Source organism: Otolemur garnettii, unplaced genomic scaffold (assembly GCF_000181295.1).
Source record: "Otolemur garnettii isolate 467f Iridium unplaced genomic scaffold, OtoGar3 scaffold00001, whole genome shotgun sequence".
NCBI classification, from domain to species: Eukaryota; Metazoa; Chordata; class Mammalia; order Primates; family Galagidae; genus Otolemur; species Otolemur garnettii.
Window position 1 is genome coordinate 6,411,980 of NW_003852396.1, and position 25,551 is coordinate 6,437,530.

Sequence of the window (25,551 nt, forward strand, 5' to 3'; positions counted from 1 at the left end):
CTAACTTCAGGTGACTAATTTTGAACAGCTGGAACCACCTGGAGGGTAATATGTTTTGCTGAGGAACTCATAGTCATGCCTGCTGTATCTCCCCAAACTTTGATCTTGTCAAGTCATTCCACCTTAAAAATCACTGTGGAATTTGAACATCTTTTCCTGTGTCTTCTGCTGCCACAGAGCAGTCCGTGGCACACAGGCCCACCCTCTGCCTGGCAAAACACACAAACTTTGCAGGTGTTAGATTCTTTTAATTTGCTGACAGCACATTTGGTGTGAAGTTGATTTTTCACAAATGCTGATTCAAATGTCACAAAACATTTCAAAATGCAACTTCTTCATAAGTAATACCCACAAATACAAAATCACTGAATAAAATTTTCAGTTGTATTTTCTGATTTGGTTACATAGATGTTCTTGATTTAAACTAAGCTAAACAGATTTTCTGTGACCATTTCATCTTTAAAAATGAAGCTAAAGATTTGCATTTGAAGTCTCCCTTTACTGAATCCAAAGCAGCATTTCCAAATTAATGCCCAGCATCATCTGAACGTCAGCAGTCTTTGGGTAAACAGATACTCCTTCATTTCTCTTCCTTTAGTTAAGATAAGTCTCATATCATCAGTAAATAAAAACAATAACCTCCTGGTAAATGCACCAGAATGCAAATTCCTATTTTACATATTCGGGTAAGAAAATAGTACATACTGAGAATAGCAGGTAAGTGTTAGCAAGTCCCCATGTCACTTTCCTTTCTATCAATGGCAAATGTGGGAATTTATCTGTAAATGCCTTTGGAAATGGCACAAAATTGTGCTACCACAATTGGACCAAATAACCGCACTGCTTGTGGCTTTGGTACTTTCCCAATAAAAGATTCTTATTTGGACAGTCCCTTTTGTGGTCACAACAAAAAATTGTAGCATAAAGAGTGTTTGCACATCCTCATTAGCTACCAAAGAAATAGGGCAAGCATCTTGTGTGTGTGCACACATTCACATACATACATACAAAATATGCACGCTCGCGTACAAACACACAACTGGACCAACTTTCCAGGGTCCAGTGGAGGAAACACTTTTTCATTGCTAATTATAATGTTCTCAAAGAGAAGAGTCAGAAAAAAAATTACCATAAGAGATATAAGCCCAATTTGTACAAATACTACCGATTATATTCTCTGGGGGCTAAGTAGAACAGATGATGTTTAAACCGCATTCTTTAAATGCCATAGATTATTATTCCCCAAATTTCAGGAATGGGCATCACCAACAGGGAATCCACAGAGGACACAGAAGGTTCCTGAAACTATCTTCCATGAAAAAACCACATGGAAAATACTGTGTTTTTACCCCTGCCAGCTGAGACCCCTCCCAGGCAGACGCTCCATGCTGATCACATTACCACAACAAATACACCCAAGAAAGCAGTTTATAAAACAAGCACCACACAACTGGGCATCATTTTCATTATAATCTACAACCTTTATCCTGAATCATACAATCTCACCACCAAAATACTAGATAATGTGGTTCTGGGTAACAAGATGGTCCTGTTAACTTCCTTTATCATTTAACTTCCTTTCTTGTTTAAAAGGTGGGTCCACTGGCACTTAAAAAGATAAGAAAATAATATGGCTTCAAGTGAACAAATAAATAAAAATTTCTTGGGAAGTCTTTGCGTTATCTATGGCTTTCCTCTTGATCTGGTTCCATGGATAACTTTTCCCCAAGTTTTCTAATAAGTTCTGCTAGATCTTCTGTATTATGAGATTTTTCTTCCAGGAGTTCATAGCGGAGACTTGAGATGTCCTGCTTGATTTCCTTCAGTTCCCCTTTGAAAAGCGAGAGTGAAACTAAGTCAACAATTAGTACGTACCACATAATGCCAAGAAACAAGTGATTCTGGGGTGGGACAAAACCAGTCCTAATTTCACATGCATGTGCGTTTTGAATCTTGGAAAGGGAAAATACTTCAAAATGGCACAGGTTTCTATTTACTCAGGTTAGTATTTTGGTGAATGAGGAGATCACAAGTCTTCCTACAATAATAATATAAAGGGTGGCAGCCCCTCACTTTTAGCAACCACTTCCTCCTCCCTCCAACCCTCTCTAAAAGCAATAGCCTTTGATCTAGCAAATGACCTCTGTCCTCCAGCTGTGGAGAAATAGCCTATTTCCCACTGTTTATGGGAACTGATGGTGGGTGAGAGCCTGTTGTCCTCGTCCCCTGAAGCTCGCTCCCCAGGCCCCTCTCCAGCCCTCCCAGCTCTGCCTCAGACTCCAGGTCAGGCTCCCGTGTTGGGGCTCATCTGTCCCTGTGTCCCACTCACCTTCGTTCACTTCATCACTCTCCTTATCTATCTGGGCTTGCAGTACATATCTTTTTATGAGCCTCTTCATTATCTTCTAGACAGAGAAAGGAGAGATGCACTTCAGTTGTATGTTCCTGAGAAACCTCTCATTTGCAGTAAGTTTCTGAGTCACCCTTCCTTTGGAAGTGACGGCTATCAAAGATTAAGCTGACAGGGCATACAAAATATTTCCATGTTTTGTTTTCTTTTAAAAGCAATTTTTATATTACCTGGGCTAGGATTCAAAAGTTAACTCTTGAGACAAAAATAAGTTTATAACAAACCTCTAATTCTTCATGTCCACTGCCTATATGTATGAGAGCAAGACAGAGCCTTTCAGTTGGCAGGTTAAGCAGTACTGCAGGTGGTAATGGACAGTTAAGCTAATGTCTTCTCATGCACGCCCCGCCCTGAACCCACCAAAAATGTAGCCAGTTACGATTTTCCACTTGCTGTTAATTTAGGAATGGCCAGTTTCAATGTAATAAAGTGTCTCAGTATCTGAATGTTGATCATGCAGACGTTGCTTTTACTGTATACCTTTCATAAAGGACAGGAATCTGAAGGTACGCTGAGGAGGTCCTGGATTAATTGTACCGGGATTAATTGTATGGCTAAACCAATTTCACACCTAAGGCCAAGGTTAAATGGTGGGTAGTAAAACCTTGCTTTCAAGAATCTATCCTAAGAATATAATCTGGTCCATGGACAAGAATGTTCATATTAGTAAAACTGACAATGGTAGAAAAAATAAACTGTTAAGTGTCTGTTAACAGGGAATTATCATAATACATTTCATTTATTTATACAAAGGAATATGATACATTCACTAAAATTAAAAGTATGTATTTTACAGAGAGAAAAACAGAGACTACAAACTATTACTTGTAAAAGTGCTATTTCACTTGTTTATATAATAATATTAAAATACATGTAAAATTATGCACACATCTACCCATATAGTCATCTGGCAGAATATTAAGCAGAATAAGCTGTCTTTGTTTCTCAGTGCTGGAATTTGAGGTGAATTTTGTTCTCAGTGTTTCTGTTTTTGCAATGAACATGTGAACGCTAAGCTCCATGATTCCAAAACTTAGTCTATTTGTTTTCTCATGCACCTCTAGTACTCAGAAAATGCCTGGCATGTGGCAGCGACTCAATAAGTTAGTTGTTGAATTAATGCATTACTTTGATATTGAGAAAAATATCTTAATAGTTAAGTTTCCTTGAAAGAATCACATAGTTCAATTCTAAATATTATAACAACTAGCCTTCCTTCTTTAAAAATTCATGCTTACCTGATATTGTCTTGGAGGATTACTGAAACTATTTAAATGGAAATCTTCTGAGCTCCTTATACTTAACTGTTTATTGTGCCCAACCTGTAATTTGTAAAGGATTGGAAATTGATTCTTACTTAAATTTTCTTTTAAATAATACATGAATTATTAACTAGTTACATATATGAACCAATGAAGTATCACATATAAAAATCACATTATCTGGAAACATAGTGCCATTTCACTTCACTTGCTTCATACTTCATCTTCCAAACAAATGAGTGGCACCCTGAGAGTGTTTGGTTTCTCTGTGGCTGTTGGAGGCTATCTGGGGAGGCTCTTAGACTTCATTACTACCCGTCATGTCGTTATGAGAGTCTTGCTTTAACCTTCCCAAGACACACACGGTAGGGGAAGAGGCAAGTGAGTCAGGGAGATAACGGTGGTGATCTCAGAAGTCCGCTGATGAGGGTTAACAATCAGCAGGGTCTGACATGATGCCCAAAGAAACTCCCAGTATGACCGATGTGGGACGTAATTTAGGCACCAAGAAAACGTTAATTAATCCATCTGAATTTTAGATGCCATATGATATCCCATTTTATTGGCACTTCTCAAGTAATATATTTGCCTGAACAGGCAAATAACAAATAATTAAAGAAATCTGAATGAAAAGTGGTCATGGACCATGTTAACATGTAAAAGGATGATTTTTAAGCTTTTAAAATGCACTTTCTAGTGAGAAAATACTGGTTTTACAAAAAGAAAATTATAGGAGCCTGAGCCAAACAGAGCAGCCCCAGATGGTCGTGTGCAATCCTCAACTGTCTTCTAGGTGAAAAAGAAACTTCAGGACTGACTTCAAAGATATCCATGACTTCTATTTCTCAGGAACAGTGAAGGTGCTACAAGTGAAGCTCGATGAGACTGAATTAAACCCTTGCCTTAACTTCAAAGCTTTCATCCTTTAAATGGCCACATACTGAATTAAACAGCCAGACACACATTTATCCATTGAACAAGTGTGCAGTGCGGTGCTAGGCTCTGAGTATGCAATGAAGAACATCAACAACTATGATCCAACTATGTAATAATAACAGGAAAAACATGGCAATGCTGATAAGATCCATAAAAATGTATAGATCTGAAAATACTAGATAACACTTTACATGCTATTGCCTTTTTCCTTTCACTCCTCTAAGAATGTCAGTAAAATACCCATATGTTTTCACTTATATTGACTTTCTTAACAATAAAATGACATAATTCACCAAATTAATCAAAGAGAGACAGCTTGGGTACTCAGAAAGAGCACTTGAAGGGAACCTGGAGACTAACTACCATCTGGTTCCTCCGCAAGCCAGCAGATTGTTAAGATGCTGAAACTTTGTATAATGCTTTCTAACAATGCAGGGAATAGTCCAGTTCACGTCTATCATCCTTCAAGCCTTAATAAAGTATGACTTTATGAAATATGTGAAAACATAAGCACAACATTTTAAAGAATATAATGGGAACTCTGGGTTTCAATCCCTAAGGTCTGCCTTAAGGATGTCATTATATGAGAGGACCTTGGTTTAAGCTCATGTCATTCCATTGTAATAGAGCACTGAGGTGAAGACAGCCTCGTAACTACGGAGGACAAAGGAAATACTTGCAGATCATGCCTTTGAATTCTTTACCTTCTATTCATTAACTCACTATTGACATTGTGGACTGGATAACTCTTTGATGTGTGTGAAGGGGATTGTCCCGCACATTGTGGAATGCTTAGCTGGGTCGCTGGATTCTGTCCACTAGATGCCAATAACAGCTCCCCTCCCATCAACCGTGTGACAAGCAGAAATGTTTCCAGGTATTATCAAATGCGTGTTGGACGAGATAGGGGGGCAAAATCACCTCTAGTTGGAAACCACTGACATAGTTAACTAAACAGCTATAAATTCATTTATAGCATTTTTATGTGACTAATTCTGCTGTAAGCCTGAAAGTCTTAGATGACAATAGAACTTTTTTTGGCAAAAATAAATTTCTAGTCATTTTCTAATGCATCATAGAAATTGAACAATTACATGTTAAAAATTGGATAGTATAGAGAAACAGTTATGTAAGAATGGTGCAAAGAAGCATTATTACCACTTGGTGGCAGAAAATCCTAACATATAATAAGTTCATGTACACTTACTAAAATAAGTTCATATCTGGAAAGTCATGTCTGTAACTCTTTTGCACATATAAGGAAATTCAACTTGCAATATGAATAGTATTTCAACCATAGGGATTTGGGTATTTATAGATTGTGCCAATAAGTATAATGCCACAGGAGCCAGGAGTGAGCAGCTGGTTGACTAGAAGCAGGAAGCATTGGGTGCAAGCTCTGTTTTGAACTAATATACAAATAAACACTCTCTTCAATACAGATCGAACCATTGCCTGTCTTTTTTTTCATACTTTCTACTGCATTTTCTGCATTCTTTATGCTTTTTCTTTTCCCATTTCCTAATAATTAGTTGGATATTAGCAGTTCTCATCTTGTAGGTTCATTGTAGGGTTAAAGTTAGGAACATTAAATAACTTCTCTGTTATCGATTAAAAGGAATAACTCTGAAGCTTTGGCCTTCAGAATTTCTTATATTGCTGGACATAGCAAGAGTTCTGGGAGTCTCCCATTTCCCACAAGCACTAAGGTCCTGGAACAAAGCAGTGAACTGAGAAGATATAGGCAATATATTCAAATGGGAAGTGGGGCTGTATTGGACATTGCCTGTAAACTGCTTTAGAATCAAGTAGAAATGGATTTAAATTCTGGCTCTGTCACTTATCTGAAATAGGACTTTGGGTGGCAAGTCATTTCACTGCTATATTCTCAAGATCACCCAGTACAGAATAGGAAAATAACATGGCCTATCTCCTAGATATGTGAGGATTAATAGAGAAGAGGTGTGTAGCATATGCAGTTTGGCATATGGTAGGCATTCAATAGTAGTTGACAACTACTACCATTATATAGAAGGAGGAATATCTACTACGTGGCTTTAGGTCTGGTTCATGGTCAGCTTTACTCTACAGATGATGTTGGATTTACAATGGAGTCATGTCCTGATAAGCCTATTATAAAATGAAAATGTTGTAAGTTGAAAGTGAATTTAATATGCCTAACTATCGAACATCATAACTTAGCCTCGCCTATCTCAAACATGCTCAGAACACTTAACTTAGCTTACAGTTGCGCAAAATCATGTAACACAAAGCTGATTTTATAGCAAAGTTTTCAAAACTTTTAATCAAAATTTACAATTTGAGGTATGGTTTCCACTGAATGCAGAGTGCCTGCACACCATCATAAAGTCAAAACATCTTCAGTTGAACTAAGTAAGTCACAGACTGAAGTCAATTTATTCTGGGGATATTTCACCAAATACTGCTTTTTACCTATGCGCCCAAGCTCATGTAAGTCATTCAGAGAATGAAATATTCAGTGATTCTCACACCCAGAATCTCCTAAGGTCTTACTAAAAGATGTATTTCCAGACCTTATGGCCAGAGGGTCTTACTCTAGACATCTGGAGAGGAGGATTGGGAATTTGTACAAAATCACATGCAGACCGGTCCTAGTGAAACTGACCCAGCTGGAACCATTACTTTATGTGGATATTTCATCAGATGATTAAAAGGATATTCTCTGCCCTAAGTAAAAAGTAAATCACAGTTCCTGGGTACATAACCAATTAAAAAAAAATCTCACTCAATCCAGTGTAGAATGGGCCTATTTTACAGCACAAAAACACCGGCTCTGAAATGGACAACTTCAGCGTGATCTATGCAGAAGCTGGAACTCAGCAGCTGCTCAAGAGATGGTTTGGCATTTTCAGGTTTACAATGTGATAGTGTATGCAAAGATGGATTTTTAATCCATGCTATCCTTTCAGATCATTTATCTGTAAAGCTAATGCTAGCAACCACCTTTAGAGTCGAAGGGTGTGATAAAGATGATGAATGCATGCCTTGTTTCAAAAAATATTTTATATATCTAAATAGAATGTAAATCATTGTTATACTATACTTCTTTTTATTTGTATCATTTTAATTGTTTTATTGGGGGGGTTGTTAAGTTTTTTCCTAATATTTTCGATCCTAGTTGGTTGGATCCATGGATGTGGAAACTGAGGCTATCAAGGGCCAACTGTGTGTACATGTGTGCACATGTATGTGTGGTCTACACAGTCAGTTGAAATGCCCTTTGCAAAATTATAGAGAGTCTCTTTTGTGTTAGATATTTTGTATGTCATAAACGGGAGTAAGTGAAAAGAGAAAGAGTCATCTCCTTGGATTATTCAGTTAAGAATTAGGAGTCTGCATTGTCAGTGCAGTGAATGCTGACTACTAATTGTATGCTTTAAAACAGTTAAAATGGTAAATTTTATACAATGTATATCTTACTACAATAAAAATAAATTTTTAAAAAATCAGTCGTCTCTATATATATGTACTAACCTGAAGTATCTGGCCTATTATGCATATATAGACTTTGTAGAGGGGCGCTGTTATTCTCAAGACCAATAATTCATGATCTCTTAAGTGTAAGAAAATACAGGGAGCTATATTGTCAATTATAACTCAGTTCTCATGGGCATAAGTAAGTCTAACTAATATTACTAGATGAAACTTCACCCCTGTCTTTTCCCTTTAAGCAACACAATATTTAAAATACATAGATGAAGTTAAACTTATAAGATGGATGACATCATTTATGAATGTTTACCCCTTATTGAACTATAATTATTAAGTACTTAACTACACATGGCACAAGTGATTGGGACCAAGCCATGTGTCACCAGGGATAAGATTTATTTCCAAATATATCCACTGATTAGTGAAACCTTTGGGAAAAATCATTGAATCCTTTCACTTTGCTCCACTTGTCTTTTGTGATATGTGCATATGATCTAATGACGTAATTGATTAACATGACCTATCAAATTATTAAATCTTTTCAGTTAGATACTTCTGGGAGATGTGCTATTCATACTCTTCCATTTCCTCCTGCCCCTGCATCTTCCTGTCCGTGAGTCTACCCTTCCGTCCACTCATGCATTCGTTCTTTCCACAGACACCTGTGAGTATCAGCAACATGGACATTAGATCCGTCCTCCTAGAGTCCACGCCTTCAGCAGTTAGGCTGCCTCGGCTTGGTCAGAGGGATTAATCAGTTAAGATACCGTGATGAAGATCACCAAGGAAAAAGAAAGGGAGGAACGAACTAAGACAGGAAGTCGGAACACACACTTCCTACCAGGTGCTTTGCCAGGTATTTTATTTCATTAATGCTCACGACCCTTTCAGGTATTGTAGTAACTACAAATGAAGAAGCTCAGGTCTGAGAAGGCCTTGAAACTTGTCCAAGTCTATTGCTGGAAAGTGGTGGGACAACAAGATGATTTGTGTGTACGTGTGTGTGTTGCTGGCAAAGATACTCTAAACATCTTCATTTTGTTGCCATTATAGGGTTAATGAATACTGACATTCAAACTTACTCTGATACTACTGTTATCATTACTATTTCTTCCACTCACTACTTACTTTCTTCAAATTATTTTTTCCAGATATAATCATTTACAATTTATAACTTCTTTCATTTTCTGTTGACATTCTTTCTCTACAACTTTTAGCCCTAGCATTATTTCTCTGTCCTTACTGGACTAGTATCACTACCAAATTGTGTGGTTCTATTTACTCTTGCTGTTCTCTAATAATAATAAAATAATAAATTGCTATCACATACCTACTACATGTTACGTGCCAGACCCTGTTGTAAGAACTTTAGTGTATTAGCAAATTTAATATTCACAACAACTTTCGGACGTTAGCGTAATTCCTGCCTATGTCCCACAAATGAATAAACAGCCTTAGTGAGACTGCATTCTAAGTAGAACACACACAGACATGCATTATAATAGAAATTGCTTATAAAATATTTCAGCTTAATTTTCTGTGTTTCCTTATTATTTTATTCATGATAACCAGGAGACTGAGCTGGCAGGCTTTTTCTGTAAAGTGCCAGATAGTAAATATTTTAGGCTTTGAGGCCCTATAACTTATTCCACTTATTCTTTATTTTTTTCATAACTTTTTAGAAATGTTAAAAACAAGCAAAAAATAAAAGCTCTTTCATTCTAAACAAAAACAGACTGAAGACAAAATGTGGCTGAGGGCTGTGGTCTGTTGACCTCCTCACCGACCTCCTCAGCACCAAGCTGTCTTTTCTAGAGTGAAATTGATGTGGCTCTGCATTATTTCCTATTTCATAAATAGGAAAGGATATTCTCTGCCCTAAGGAAAGGATTTCACTTATCTGAATCATTTTTTAATGTAATCTAGACTCACCTGGTAGCCAAGAGGAAGCCAAATAAATCTTATCCAAATAGCAAATGGATCTATCCCTGGTCTTCCAAGACAGTCAACAAGTTGAACTTGCAATGGTCTGATCTGTTAACTGTCTGGGAAGACCAGGGATATACTCATTTTGCCTTCTAGCTGTCTCCTCTCAGCTCATGCTGCCATATTGCTGTGGCTGAGTCCCAGACCACGGCAAGTCTCACAGAATCTGCACTTAGGTCTGCACACACCTGCCACCTCCTGCTGCGGCCCTTCATGCCTGTGTGTTGTTCTTTGGAAGGGAAGTTCTTCCCTACAAACCTCCTACTCTTACTAGTGCTGTGGCCCAGGGTTTCTCTTATCCTCAAGCTCTCCTTTGTGTTCTGATCTGAAATGGGAAAGGCTGACAAACTTGTGGCAGGGCTGATCAGAAAGAAAGATGGGAGGCTGGATACCACATAGGCCTTAAGAGGATTCCCATGTCCTTGAGGGAGATAATGAACCCAGCTTCAAAAACAAAAACACGTGGACTCTGTCCCTGGCATTTGTGTTTTGTGGAGTGGCTGCACGGCACAGCTCTGGCCAGTGAGATATGGTAACAGAAATTGTTGGGAGGTTTTTCTTAGGCTGGCAGCAGATTCAGCTAGCAAGCCCCAGTTTTCCTTTGCCTCACTCCTACATGCCTGAAAAGTGGGCGGGATGGCTGGAGGTAAGGCTGTCATCTTACATCTGAGAAGGACAAAAAATCTAGGAGAATCACAGAGTCGCACCCCTGACAACAGCCGTGTCCTGCCTAATTCTGGACAGTTATGTAAGGGAAGGGAGAAACTACTGTCTTGTTTAAACCACCACGATTTGGATTTTAGATCACTACGTGCAACTGAAGGCAAGTCCGACCTGACACTACCCTTCTGCTAATTCATCCTTTCATCATTTCCCTTTAGCAGCGAGCGTTTATTGCCCCCTACACTGCGCATGCTACAAGAAGGAAGTGCCTGTCTCTTCACTGAGGAGTTGGCTGCTCCTAATTAGGCAGCAGCCGCATCTCCAGGGCACACTGGTCATTATTAACTGTGTCAGTCTCAACGGTGCCTCTTCCTGTCGCTTCATCATCACTGACAAATAAGAGGCACTGCTGGCTGTGCCGAGAGCTCAGTTAGTCACACCCTCTTCAGGTCCCCGACAGATTCCTCCCTTATTTTAATTTCCCTTCTTCGCACCCCCACTTTCACATCTCATTACAGGTTACCCGTAACCCTGTGCTCAATGGCGTAAACACACATGCGGTTCTGTTGCTAATCCAGACATGGCTTACTTCCACCTCTCAATAACTGAGGGTTTGAGAATTATTAAAATAGTTAATTCTTTATTTTGAGACCTTATTCTGAATATTTATCCCTTTCTCTTAAAAGATAATCCTGATGATATGTGCAACTTTGTGTTTTCAAATGGTACCTTACCTGCTTTTTGCCGAGTGATAATTTTGAAAGGTCTTCGTGACTTTCTAAGATTCCGAATTTCTTTTCTTCATTTCTCTTTTAAAGATAGATAGTAAAATGAGTACAGTTGCGTAGCCAATTTCACTGTTCAGTATGTATTTTAAAAACCACCCAGTCTTATTTCCCCAATAACTTTGAAGGAGAGAAACGCATCCTTCCTGGGTTCCTCCCTTCACCAAGTGCTTGGACACTTCCTTTGGACACTGGATTCTCTCGTGTGCAGGTCTTACCAGACCTGTGAACTACACACCTAATGACATTATGTAAAGCAAGGGAACTGTTTGCTACTCTACTGAGTTCTACAAGTTGTGCAGCCAGAAGAATGCCAGAGACGGCGTATTTTCCAAAATTCCTACATGAAATGACCATCGTAACTACACTTAAAGAGGGCTTTACAATTCTCAAAGCGCTTTGACATATTTATTTGATTTGTTCTTCATGAGATAGGTAGGGTTTTTATTCCCAAATTACAGTTGAGGAAGCTAGAACTGAGAGAGTTTGGTACTTACCAGAGAATCCCAAGCAGTAACCAAGCATGATTAGAATGCTTCTTTTTTTAATCAATGATGGAATCTTATCATTACAAGGAACCTTTATAATCATTTGGACCAACCGTCCACCCGGTGTAGGAAGGAAGATATTCAGTAGCTTCCTAACAGCCATGTGGCACTTGTTACCTATCTCCAACCATGGGCAGCTCACTCCTTCCAACGGCAGCGCCACTCTGTTGGGCAGCTTACTGCTACAAGTTTGCTCTTCCTTTGAACTAGAATTGAACTATTGAAACTTTTGCCATTAACCCTCTTTTTACTTTTGAAGGGACAAAAAAAGCAAGAGTATTCTCTAATAAATTGGAAATTCTAAAGATATTCTTGGTCCCCTTCAATCTTTTTTTCCTAGAAGGAACAGCCAGCTCCTTCACTCCCCTCTTAGGACACTGTACCTGTCCCCATCCTGGTCCTCCTCTGGACACTCCCAGTGGCCCAGTGCTCCTCTGAGGACAGTTTCTGATCAGGGTCAGCCTCCACCTCCTGCCTCCAGTTACACACACTGTGTTCTCTACACACGGCCTAATATACTATGACCATCCTGCCCCCTCATCTGAGCACTATATCTCTTTTATAGTTTTTGAGGCTTCATTGCCTAGTGAGATTATTGTTTTTAATTGAACTCTTATAGATTTTCCATATTGCATGTGAGCAACTAACTTCTGAGTTTTTCAATGGAGAACTTATTTAAGAGTCAGTCAAGTTCCCCTGAGTCACAATCAGCTGATGATTCTTGACCTAGCTTTGTAAACTGAAGGTGAATTGAGGGACATGTGACCCCAGCAGCAAAAATGGAGCCTGGAATAGCTCTCCCTCTCCGTTCGGACTCCAGATAATATAACACATTATTAGTTATATTTCACAAATGTTTCATATGCCCTTTTATTTATGAAATGTCCGATGAGCTCATATTAAGCAGACAACAGTCAAAGAACCAGGCTACCCTAAGGGACTGCATCTGAGCCTGGATGGACATGTCATCTGGAACTGCTTCTTTTTAAAGGCATGTGACACAGTGGTTATAATAATCAAAGAACTTAAGAATACAATTATATAATAAGATACTGAGCCAAATTAATACCTTGTTCATCTCTGCATCCTCCTGGAAGCCTTTTTTATGACCCTGGAACAGCTCAGAAATCCATTTTTTAAGCTTCAATAAGAGATAAAACAGAGACTTTGGACTTGGCACCAGGTTGAAGGGAACAGGAAGTGTTCTCCCCTCTTCAAAGTAGGAAAACCAAAGTTTGGCCCTCGCGAATTTCCACTCCACGTCAGCATCGTCCTATACAGACAGACGCGAGATTCAGCAAGGAAACACAAACAGAGAGCTGCTGGGATGCGTCTAACCTGGTGTGGCTGGAGACACTCTCAGACCTCAACGAATGCACAAGGATTTTTCAAAATGTTAACTTTATAATCACCCACTCTTTCCTAAGTCTGTCAAAAATGTTCTCAGGCTTACAGGACTATAGACCTCAAAGCTATTGTATGTTTATAAATATACTGAAAGATATAAATGTATTTTCCTACATTCTGAAAAACACTATGGAAAATTATTCTTCCATTCTGCCCTAGGTCACTCATACTTTGGGGCACAAACCAAGATTGCTGGAATAAAAACTTACATTATCACTCTTAACTTGAAAAAGGGTCAACTTTGAACATCACTCTAAAAAGACTTGGAGAACAGTAGTATTCGTAAGCAAGAATTTTAGAACAAAATATAAATTCGTGCTGATGTAGTATTCTTAAAGATTTTTTTTAATCAATTAAAAGTCCAACCAGACAGCATTTCTCCTTGTGTCTCACTGCCTGACCACGCCCTACCAATGTTGCGTGTGGAGGAAAAAGTCCAAATGTTCTAGATTGCTGACCAAATGAGATTGCATGAATCATTGTGAAAGTTTTACAATACACAAAAATTAAGAATCATAAAATCTGCCCAAACGGAAACAAATGAAGCCCTCCCAGCAACACTGATAAGTCAGCAAGTAGGAACTTGCATGATGAGGCAGAAAGGACACTGTCAACTGTGTTTCCTAGAAGTGAAATAATGGGCCATAACACAATTTGTCTCTACACTTTCGTAGTGACCCACATATAAAATGGAAAAAACAAAAAGTATGGAGTACTACTCCTGTCCAGCTCATTGGTGTGTCAGCCACTGGAATGGTGAAAACATGTAGGCATGAACTATGAAAAGAAATAGCGATTATACCTCAATTTCCTGGAAGGAGCTGTTGATCATTGCAATTAACATATTTAGTAAAACGATGACCATTGTAACATTATAGACGCCATAAAGAACATAACCAATGTTTTCAATGAATTTATGATTATAGTTGATGACCACTGATTTCACTTCAGAAAGTCCAAAGATAGCCCAGAACAGTGTCTTAAAACTCTCTTCCACTCTGGGGAAAAATGAAAGGAAGAAAAGAAATAAGAAAGTGTAGAAATAAATAATAATAATCCCACAAGAGTGATTGAATTTAGTGTCTTTGCAAATATGAGCTATTTACAAGAAAATACTTTACTTCTCTGAACTTAATTTTTCTCTTCTCTAAATTAAATTAGGTACAACAGGATTGTTGCAAGGATGGAGTAATATTATTATGTGAAGTCCATACTCCAAGCTCAATATCTGGCACAGTATAAGCTCTCAAGAAATGCTAATGACATAGCTTTATAACCATAGATATTAACATTTAAATACTCCATAGCTTTGGCAATGTATTAATAAATGTATTACTCAAAAATTATAACATTTCTTAGAGTCCTTTCAGGTTTCCTGCTGATCTAAACTTCCACACATATCCAATAAATAGATAATAAAATAATATATGTCTTAATATCAAAAGTGACAATTATGTATAAACAATGTAACCCAAACCAGTGAGATGTTTTAGGAAATTCAATGCTTTAGACATACTTATTGACCAAAACTAAGACCAACTACTTAACACAGGTGGTTTCATTTCCTGCATTTTAGAAGAACACAGTAAACAATAGGTTCGGCTTCAGCTGACGCTTCTTGTTGTAAAAACCCAACATTTGAATAACCTGTTTCAAGCATACTTGATAAAAAACACATGTGCCTATAATGAACCTAAGTTAAAAGTCTTGTCTGTACTAATAACTCAGATCTTCTCAATGATAATATGGGAGAAATGAATTAGGACAGCAGCTGTTTTCACAGTCGGTTCCCCAGGAGTCGCAGTTAGCGTAAGGGACTAGGGTACAGAGGAGCAGATGTGAGGGGCAGGAAACAAAGGGTCACATCCTTGCTCTTCCAAATAGTCGCAGCTCTGGAACATTCAGCAAATCATTTAACTGGCGTGAATTTCAGTTTCCTCATTTTGTGAAGCACAGATTATGAAGGGTCACATGTGAAGTATTTACACCTGGCTCTAAAAATAGTTGTTATCATTTAATCTCAGGAAAGCTCTTACATCTTAGAGTTTTCAAACTCATTTTAAAATCCTCTCATTTTGTGAAAGAATACAGAGGAAGTCTTCACCAAAATATGATTTGTCCCCTGAACTTACATAAACAAACATTTATTTAATTTGCAATAACTATCACCAGAACATCTGAGATCACGTACGTTGTGAAAGCTTCATTTTGTTTTGCACCAATGTAGTAGGAGTAGAGGTTGAACATTCCAATCATAAAGGCCACAAACACCATGATGAATATGACCATGAACTTGAAGATGTCCTTCACGGTTCTCCCAAGTGATATCTGCAGAGGTCCAAAGCTCTCATTTGCTGGTAAAATATAAGCTATTCTGGAGAAACTCAAAACTACAGCAATTGCATAAAGACCTTCAGATATAATTTGAGGATCAGAGGGGTCCCACTTTATCCTGGCTAGGAAAAAGCAAAGACAAGAGTTATGGTGAGTTTCTTTAAGTTGTTTATTTGAGTAACTTCTTTTCCCAGAGAGACATATAATTAGCAATCACAATGGAATTCTCAGATCTTAAAGGGCTTAAGTGTCAACTATATTTTAGCTCCTGAATTTATTGAGAAGATGACCCCTTAGGTTTGCTATCAAGTTTCCAAAAGATACAATGTAACAGTTAAGAGCTCAGATTCAGAGTCTGTATCTGTAAAAATTCACACACACATATATGTGTACACACAGAGGGTGCCAAAAGTACACATTTTAATAAAGAAAAAACTGTATAAAATTGTAATACTCAATACATTTGACTTTGACAATTATAAGAGATACAAGATAATAAACATGATTAGTATATACTGAGAATTACAATTTTAATACAGTTATATGTGGGGGTGTATATATATATAATTCACATATATAAAATCTCAACTGAGAGAACTTGTGAAAATTACTTAGTTTCTCTTGGTTTTTTTCTCCATTTTAAAAAATGTGATAACATAACTCCTACCTCTCTCATCTCTGAGAATTCAATAACTCAGCATATGCTCAGTGTTTAGAAAATGCCTGGCACTTAATAAATGGAAGCATTGATTCTTCAATCTTAAGCTATAATTATCCTATAATGTAATCTGGGGCTTGTAGAATGCTTGTAGTTATTTAAACTTATTAGAAGTAATTTTTATCAGTCACTCAAACAAGTCTATTTTTACCATAAAATGTAGTAATTATTATTCACTTATGAATTTTTATGGCAATATTACATCAGGCCATCAAAACCCAATTAAGAACCCATTATGAATAAAAATGGAAAATAGCGTGTAAGAAAGAGGAAAAATGTGATTATAAATTTTTATTTATTTGCTGAGAAGTGAAATTAGGAAAGGATAACAAGAAACTAATAAAAGCAGCTTTCTTCTTTACAAGTGCTTTGAATATAAGTATCATCTATGAATAGACGACTTTGCCTTCTAAAAACCTGTATATATTCTAGCCAGGGCTGTGGTGGGTGCCTATAGTACCAGCTACTTGGGAGGCTGAGATAGAAGGATTGCTTGAACCCAGGAGCTGGACGTAGCTGTGAGCTAGGCTGACACCACAGCAATCCAGCCTGTGCAAAAGAGTAAGACTATGTCTTAAAAAAAATCTGCATATATTTTTAAATTTTTTAAATTAAACACTAAAATCAATACTAAAAATAATAACTCAAAAGAGTTTCTGATGTGATATAACCAATAAATGCATAAAGGTGCCAAGTGAATGTTAACTGATTTCTAAACAGAGGGAAGGAGGGATTTTCCGTCCCTTCGTCACCTTCCTGGGGAGGTGGGATGACTTACCCGATTGCTAAATCGGGATGAATAACTGGGCGTCTGTGACTCGGCAGGGAATTGTCCTCTTGTCTTCCCTGGAGGAATCTCACTGGTCACCCTGGCACCCCTGCCCCTTGTGGGGAGAGCTGCCCTGATGCATTGTTTCTGGAAACTGGAGGATACATCTGCCTAATTCTGGGATGTTCCTGAGTCCACTGGCTAATAGATTCACATCTATGTCGTCCACCCTGGATTTTATCAGTATTCCAGGTGGGATCTGATCTGCACATTATCGTCTCGTTTTATTTCTTCACTAGTTCAGGGTCTGGCTGGGAAATAGTGTTGTTATTTATTAGGGGATCTCTCAGATATCTCAATTCTTTTGCTTTCAAATAGGCTTAAGTGGACATGGTACTCAAATGTGGGCTTTTCGTTGTACATAGTAATAGGATCCAACGGGATGTTTCACATACGTATATATTGCCCAAAGATGAAATCAGGCTAATCAGCATGTTCATCAACTTACATACTTACCATCTTCTTGTGTGTCAAGAACACTTACACACAAAAAAGAACGTACCATCTTAGCAATTTCCAAGTTCACAGTCATCCTGTTATATGACAGACTCCAGAACTTACTTCTCTACCTAACAGGAACTTTGCTTCCACCCCAGCCCCTGGCGAGCACCATCCCTCTCTCACTCTGTGAGTTTCACTTATTTGAAGACTCCGCATATGAGAAGATCACGCAGTATTTGTCTTTCTTTGCCTGGCATATTTCACTTAGGATAATGTCTTCCAGCCTCATGCGTTTTCACAGGGGACAAGATTTCTTTCTTTCTTCTTTTTTTTTTAAGAGACAGAGTCTCACTCTGTCACCCTCAGTAGACTGCTGTGGTGTCACAGCTCACAGCAACCTCTAACTCTTGGGCTTAGGCGATTCTCTTGCTCAGCCTCCCGAGTAGCTGGGACTACAGGCGCCCACCACAACACCTGGCTATTTTTTGTTGCTGTTTGGCCGGGGCAGGGTTTGAACCCACCACCCTCGGAAAATGAGGCCAGCGCCCTACCCACTGTGCCACTCAAATGTGAACTAATTTTGACAGAAAAGAGAAAAAATAAATCCAAGATGTAAGAAAGACATTTTCAATGAAGTCTGAGATAAAAGATGATTTCTCGTGACCTAGAGAGGCTTCCAGCAAGGGGGAAAAATCAAAGGAAGCAGTAGGATGTACGCTTCTGTAGAGAGGTGCTCATCCTTTAGATACGGATGTTGGAAGCTAACCAAAAATGTTATGAAATGGGAATGTCACTCAATTACTACTGGCATCTACTAAACAAGAAAATTCTGCCTTTTTGTTAATTTATTATATGTTGACCGTGTACTGTAAACTCACCCAAATTGTAGTACTTCACATTGTCTCCCAGTGTAACTTTTGTCAAGTCCTTCAAAGTATCATTTGCATCAATGATGCTCTGGGCTTTGGAAGCATGCCAAAAAGCCATGAACCTCGCAATGAATGAGGCTGCAAAGATTGCCAGCATGCCAAAGTCAAGCATATTCCACAACTCAAACAAGTACTCCTTGGGACCTTGAGTCCAAATTTCTTTACATTCGGCCCATATCATGCCTGCATTAGAAAGGGGTCAAAGTGTCAATTCAATTTCATTCCAGCCTTCGATGTTCAATAAAACAAAATAAATTTTAAAGGTCAATATGACATTGAAAATTTAAGCTCCAACCTGCCCATCCAGCCATAATTCCCACACTCCCATAAATCCCGAATTCCAGCAAAGTTAGTGCTTTACTTGGAAGCAATTTGACAAAGTTCACTGATGGCCTTAAGATAACAAACACCTTGTTGATCACCTTGTTTCACGCATGAAAATATATTTTGGGCCGGGCGCAGTGGTTCATGCCTGTAAACCTAGCACTCTGAGAGGCTGAGGCGGGTACAGATTTGAGACCAGCCTGAGCAAGAGTGAGACCCAGGCTCTAAAAATAGCCAGATGTTGTGGCGGCACCGGTAGTCCCAGCTACTCTGGAGGCTGAGCAAAGAGAATCACTTGAGCCCAAGAGCTTGAGGTTGCAGTGAGCTATGATGCCACAGCACTCTTACAAGGGTGACAAAAATAATAATAATAATAAATATATATATGTTTGTGTGTGTGTATATTTTTTGCAGTTTCTGGCTGGGGCCAGGTTTGAACCCGCCACCTCTGGCATATGGGGCCAGCGCCCTACTCCTTTGAGCCACAGGTGCCACCATATTTTTTTATATAAAAAATAAAAATATTTTTATATTACATATATATTTAAAAGGTGATTATTATAGGATACTTTATAATAACCAAAACACACAAACATATTCACACCCATATCCTGAAATAGTAATAACCATAGGACTTTGACAGATGAAGTATTACGAAGCCATTTAATATAATATTGTTCTAATTACTGTGGAATAGTGGCTATGAGAATGTCCCTAGCTCACCATCATCTATAGGAGGACTTCAGCTACTACCCTCTGAAAAGCATTGCCACTTTTGAAGGATGCTTCCCCTGCCAGTGATGAGAGTGCCCCTTCTTGGGGGACATGGGACTCTTTTGGTGCATGACTGGCTCAACTGACCCGTGGCAGCCCTGCTAAACTTTTCTTAGACAGAAAGCAGATCCAGGATGCTTCTATATAATCTCCTCTCTTTCTCTCTCCTCATGTCCCCGCCAATCCCTTCCCCAGGGTTTGACCTGCCTCCCTCTCTAACGGCCCTTGTGACCTTCCTCAGCAATTCTCTCCCCATTTTCTCTCACAAGACATTTTCCTTGATAAAATTTCCATTGTCCTTGATAAAACTCTGGTACATTTAATCTTTGTGCTTACTTCTTAGAAGACATGGACTAATGCAATTTGGAAAATCTTTATGTCATAATATTAAATAAGAAAGTTTAAAATGTTATGTAATCTATGACTGCATCTTTAAAACAGGCTTGGTAAAAGACTAGAAGAAGTTACAGGAGCATATGAATAGTAGTTACGTTTTTCTGGTGGAATTACTAATAATACTGCACGTGTGGTGTTTAGGACATTGGTTTTGAAGTCAGACTGCCATGAATTTGAAACCCTGTTCGTCCTCTTATTGTCTGTGAAGTCTCTGGTAAGTTATTTAAACTTTCTAAAATTCAATTTGTAGGATGTGGATGATAGAATTATTACAAGACAAATAAAATAGTCCACGTAAAATGCACAGCACAGTGCCTGGCACTCGGAAAAGAATCATGACTAACACTTACTGAGCACTTTCCACTTTAAACTTTTCTCGATTGGCATATATTTTCTTTCTTAATTTGAAGAAATCACTTTATTTTAAAGAAGTCACATTGCCCCCATTGTCTTTAAGATACCCTACTCTGACATCCTGCCTCTTCTTAGAGGCATCTGGAGAAATAGAATACAAACTCCCAATAATCAACCAAACCTACCTCCATCAGGAAGTCTTTCATAACTTCTGGTCAAAGTTAATCTTCTTCTCTTACCCTCAGCAAACACGTCCGCAAATTCTCACAACATTTGTCCTGTCAGTCCCAGAAGCTGCTGTGTGAATGGCTGCAGAGCCCCGGAGGGCTTATTAAGCACAGGCCGCAGCCTCTGCTCTCCAAGGGTACATCCTGTGCTCTTTCTCAAACCAGCAATCAGTACAGCACAAAGGACGTGGTTTAAAGAGCAGACAGCTTCATTCCTTATTTTGAGTTACTTCAGGTTAAGAGGGAATGAGGATTGAATTCATATATACCCTAGTGAATCAAATTGACTTAATATACCAGAAAATACTGTAGGGCGCGTGAGCACACACAAGCACCCTGACCCTGTGGTCTTGTCTGTGGTCCCTGGGGTCCTGCTAGCCTCGGTCAGAGGTGAGGACAGTTAGAATGACTGTTTAGGGTCCAGTGTGTGGGTCTACCCTACTCCTTACCCTTTAGGGCAGGCGTCCTCAAATTACGGCCCGCGGGCCACATGCAGCTCACCTTGGACATTTTTCTGGCCTGCGGGTGTTTTTGCCACTGCTGCCTGTCATGCTTAGCAGCCGACTTGGCCCAGGGCCCACAGTCCAGCCCTCCAATGGTCTGAGGGACAGTGAACTGGCCCTCTGTTTAAAGTTTGAGGACCCCTGCAGGGCCATCTAGAGCCCAGTCCCTTAAGTGAAAGCCACTCACCCTTCTGGCTGCTGTGCTTGGGACAGTTCAGAATAACAGCCACAGGCGCTGGAGGGACATCTGAACTCCTATGACTCAGTCATTTACAAAGTTCCCACTCTGCTTTCCCTCCTCTCCTCCTCCATCTTTGTTTCTCTCTAAGTAGAGTTCTTGGTACAAATAATGTCTTACTGAAGCTCAAGAACAAAAACAAATACATTGACCTCTTCTGCCAGAAGGAAGAGTTCCTGTCTGACTTCTCCCCAGGACCCCTGGGAACTATCAAGCACAGTTTGAAATCTGCCCTGTAGTCCAAACTCTCTCCCAAGCAGAGGACTCAGAGACATCAGGCCTCTGCACGAACACACCTAGAGTTAAGTGCTTACGAATAATTCTGACCGTTGCTCATTCCATTGTTGGATTTTTAGGACTATTCCTTCAGTGTGGAACCACTGGCTCTATTTTTGCCCTCTAGAGCAGTAGCAAATGAGTCACCTCCCTCTGCCTTCAAATTTCTGAAAAAAAAACCCAAATCCCCAAACCACATGTGTGCTCATTGAATCTATACTCTAGCACAGGCAAGTTTACCATGAAGCTAAGGAAGCTCAACTTCAAGCCACCTTACTTGTCCAGACTCCCTCTCGGTCATTGTCTGTCTCCCTTTTTTTTTTTTTTTTTAAAAGAAATGAGGATTTCCAAATAAACAAACCTCAAGGTCCAGTGTGTGGGTCCACCCTAGTCCTTACCTTCTAGGGCCATCTAGAGCCCAGTCCCTCAAGTGAAAGCCACTCTCCCTTCTGGCTGCTGTGCTTGGGACTCCCTGTTTTGTCTACGGCTACAGGTGGCACCCAGAGCCATGCACTGTCCTACAGCTGTGATCTGGCCAGGGGTAATCACAGTCCCAACTGCCATCCCCTCTTTCTGTTGAAGAGTCACCCCAGGACTGCATCCTCTTCCTCCACAGCTCTCATGCCACCAAGCTATAGGAGCCCCCGAGGACCTCTCCTCTCCACGGGGCTGTCCCTGAGCCCACCAAGCTACAGGAGCCCTGGAGGACCTCTCCTCTCCACGGGGCTGTCCCTGAGCCCACCAAGCTACAGGAGCCCTGGGACCTCTCCACAGGGCTGTCCCTGAGCATGTCCCCCTCCCCGTGTTCCTGCCGCATGTCCTCCTATCAGTTTGAGTTCACCATCTGTCTTGTCGAGTTCACCATCTGTCTTGTCGAGATGTCCTGAAACACCAGTTCTGTCATTCAGCCTTTCAAATTTTTTGTCAACTAGAATTTGCTTCCTGTGACCAACAATGTCAGTTTTCTCCCTCAAGCCAACATAACACATTCAGCACCCAACCTAAGTAGGCCAGTTCTTACTAATATTTCCAGAAGGTGCAACAACTTTCTTTGAAAATAAATCCCAGTGTTGAAAACCGAACCCGGAATGTAACACATCCTAGAAACACATCACTTGTCTGTTCTGAGTTATTTATTATTTTCCCTTTAGATAAATACTGTGAAGTAATCTCTGAAGCCAAATACAAAGGTTAGTGGAATAATAGGTCCAAGAAAAATGCCTTTATTTATAATATTAAAAGCATTTAATTAATTAATTAACCAAGATTAAATATTCTTGGTTTAGGTTTCTAAATGAAAAGGGAAAAAGTCTAAAGCTTACAATCCAATTATACTAATATGACGAGAGTTAATTATGATAAAGAATAAAATGAACATTCTTTCATGTAATCTTATATAAAATGTAATTCTTTTTTTTTTTTTTTTTTTTGGTCTGTGAAAAGAGCCCGCTTTATTGGGGAGCAGAGTGTTGCACACTGACCAGCAGATGAAGGCCACCCAAGGGGCAGCTTACACAACATATTCCAAAAGACACAGAGGATGTTTGCTAATATCAGTCAACTGGAACATGGACGACTCTGGGTAGCTTCTCTGACCTCATGCCTCTGGGGTCAGATAAATTCCCATTTTCCTGATAGAAACTGTGGTTCACTAGAGATTAAGCCCCTCAGGGGTGCCTTCTTGTTTTTTATACAGAACATTTTCTTTAGATTTTTTGAAGTCTTCATTTGTTACTTTCATTCTACGTTCTCTTAAGGCCATCAGACCAGCTTCTGTACAAATTGCCTTAATGGCAGCACCAGAGAGGTCATCTTTAGCCATGATCAAGTCATCCAGCGTTACATCATCAGCCAGGGTCATCCTGCTTGTGTGAATCAAATATGTGCTTCTTAGTCTTTTCATCAGTCAGGGGAAACTCTATCTTCCTGTCAATGCAGCCTGGTCTGATAAGAGCTGGATCCAAAGTTTCTATTTGGTTTGTAGCCATAACTTTCACATCTCCCTTTGAATCAAATCCATCCAACTGGTTCAACAGTTCCAACATTGTCCGCTGAATTTCTCTCTCACCACCAGAATTTGAGTCATATCTTTTTGTCCCAATGGCATAAATTTCACCAATAAACACAATGGAATGTGCATGTTCTTCAGTAACTTCAAACAATTCCCGAACAAGTCTGGGCCCATCACCTAGGTCCTTCTGAATGAGTTCAGAGCCAACCACTCTCAAGAAAGTGGCTGATGTTTGGTTTGCTACTGCTGTGGCTAACAAGGTTTTACCTGTGCCGGGCAGATCATAGAGAATGACCCCTTTAGGGGGCTTTATACCCATCTCTTCATAATATTTAGGATGGGCGAGAGGAAGCTCCACAGATTCCTTAATTTCCTAGATTTGTTTGTCCAAGCCCCCAATATCAGCATAGGTTTCCTGGGGTGCCTTTTCCACCTTCATCACTGTGAACAGAGGATCTGTGTCATCCATCAACACTCCTATCACAACATGCACCTTGTGGATGAGCAGGACCGAACAGCCTGGTTCCAGCAGATCCTTGTCTACAAATGAAAGGATGCTGACACAGTGTTCTGAGCCCACAGAGGTGGACACGATGGCATGACTGTCATCAATGATCTCTTCCAAGGTTCCTACTGACATTGGGGTTCCTCTCAGATCTTCCACTTTTGATCTTTCGTCCTCTTGCTTTTCCTACAATGGTTTCATTTGTTCCTGATTTCTAATGAATTCTTCCTCCATAAGAAGAATAGTCTTTAATTCTAACTTCAACAATTTTAATCAGCACTGAGTGTGAGGTGTCACCAGTGGTAGTTTACTGGCTACATCTGGTCCCTTTGTTTTCTTCTTCTTTTTCCCCACTCTGGTTGGTACAGGAGGTTCATATTTCTTTTTCTTATTCTTGTCATCCTTCTTGCCACCTCCAGGACCATGGCCACCACTCTGATTTTGACCCATCTTGCCTCCAATTCTTTTTTTTTTAAGAGATGGAGTCTCATTTTATCACCCTCAGTAAAGTACTGTGACATCACAGCTCACAGCAACCTCCAGCTCCTGGGCTTAGGCAATTCTCTTGCCTCAGCCTCCCAAGTAGCTGGGACTACAGGCACCCACCACAACACCCAACCATTTTTTGTTGCAGTTGTCATTGTTGTTTAGCAGGCCCGGGCTGAGTTCAAACCCACAGCCCTGGTGTATGTGGCTGGTGCCGAGCGTGCAGTGTAATCAGGCTTTTATGTAAGTAGATTGTTTAGTTAAGTCCTTTTTTTCCCTTGAGACCAGAGTCTCACTTTGTTGCCCTCGTTAGAGTGCTGTAGCATCATAGCTCACAGCTACCTCAAACTCTTGGGCTCAAGTGATTCTCTTGCCTCAGCCTCCCAAGTAGCTGGGACTACACCCCCTACAACACCCGGCTATTTTTTGCTGCAGTTTAGCCGAGGCCAGGTTTGAACCCATCACCCTCAGTATATGGGGCCAGTGCTCTACCCACTGAGCCACAGGCGCTGCCCAAATGTAATTCTTTTAAAGTTTTATCTTGTACAAAAAGAGTCATGTCTTAACTAATATACCTTTAGCAGAAAATGCCCCACCTATATAAAGGTAACACATAAACAGTAAAAGTTTTAATAATTATTATAATTATGTGAAATTTCTTAAATATTTCCTATATGCCAAGCACTGCATTATGCACTTTAAATACATTAATACTAATACATGAAAAAAAAACTA

General features: G+C 39.5%; 1 protein-coding gene and 1 pseudogene across 3 annotated transcripts in view; both read right to left on the reverse strand.

The window, feature by feature from the left end:
• Nucleotides 1–1,410: 1,410 nt before the first annotated feature.
• Nucleotides 1,411–25,551, reverse strand: part of TRPC6 (transient receptor potential cation channel subfamily C member 6) — a 132,075-nt gene continuing 107,934 nt past the window's right edge. For 2 of the 3 annotated variants that reach the window (XM_003780788.2, XM_003780787.2), the window contains 8 exons: nucleotides 18,672–18,905; nucleotides 15,663–15,927; nucleotides 14,274–14,469; nucleotides 13,134–13,337; nucleotides 11,466–11,540; nucleotides 3,649–3,732; nucleotides 2,330–2,405; nucleotides 1,680–1,831 (listed from right to left, as the gene is read on the reverse strand). In XM_003780788.2, the coding sequence (XP_003780836.1) occupies nucleotides 1,680–1,831; nucleotides 2,330–2,405; nucleotides 3,649–3,732; nucleotides 11,466–11,540; nucleotides 13,134–13,337; nucleotides 14,274–14,469; nucleotides 15,663–15,927; nucleotides 18,672–18,905 (1,286 nt within the window). Of the gene's footprint in view, nucleotides 1,832–2,329; nucleotides 2,406–3,648; nucleotides 3,733–11,465; nucleotides 11,541–13,133; nucleotides 13,338–14,273; nucleotides 14,470–15,662; nucleotides 15,928–18,671; nucleotides 18,906–25,551 lie in introns of all 3 variants that reach the window. The other variant, XM_003780786.2, reaches the window with a different exon arrangement.
• Nucleotides 23,466–24,780, reverse strand: LOC100947373 (annotated as a pseudogene).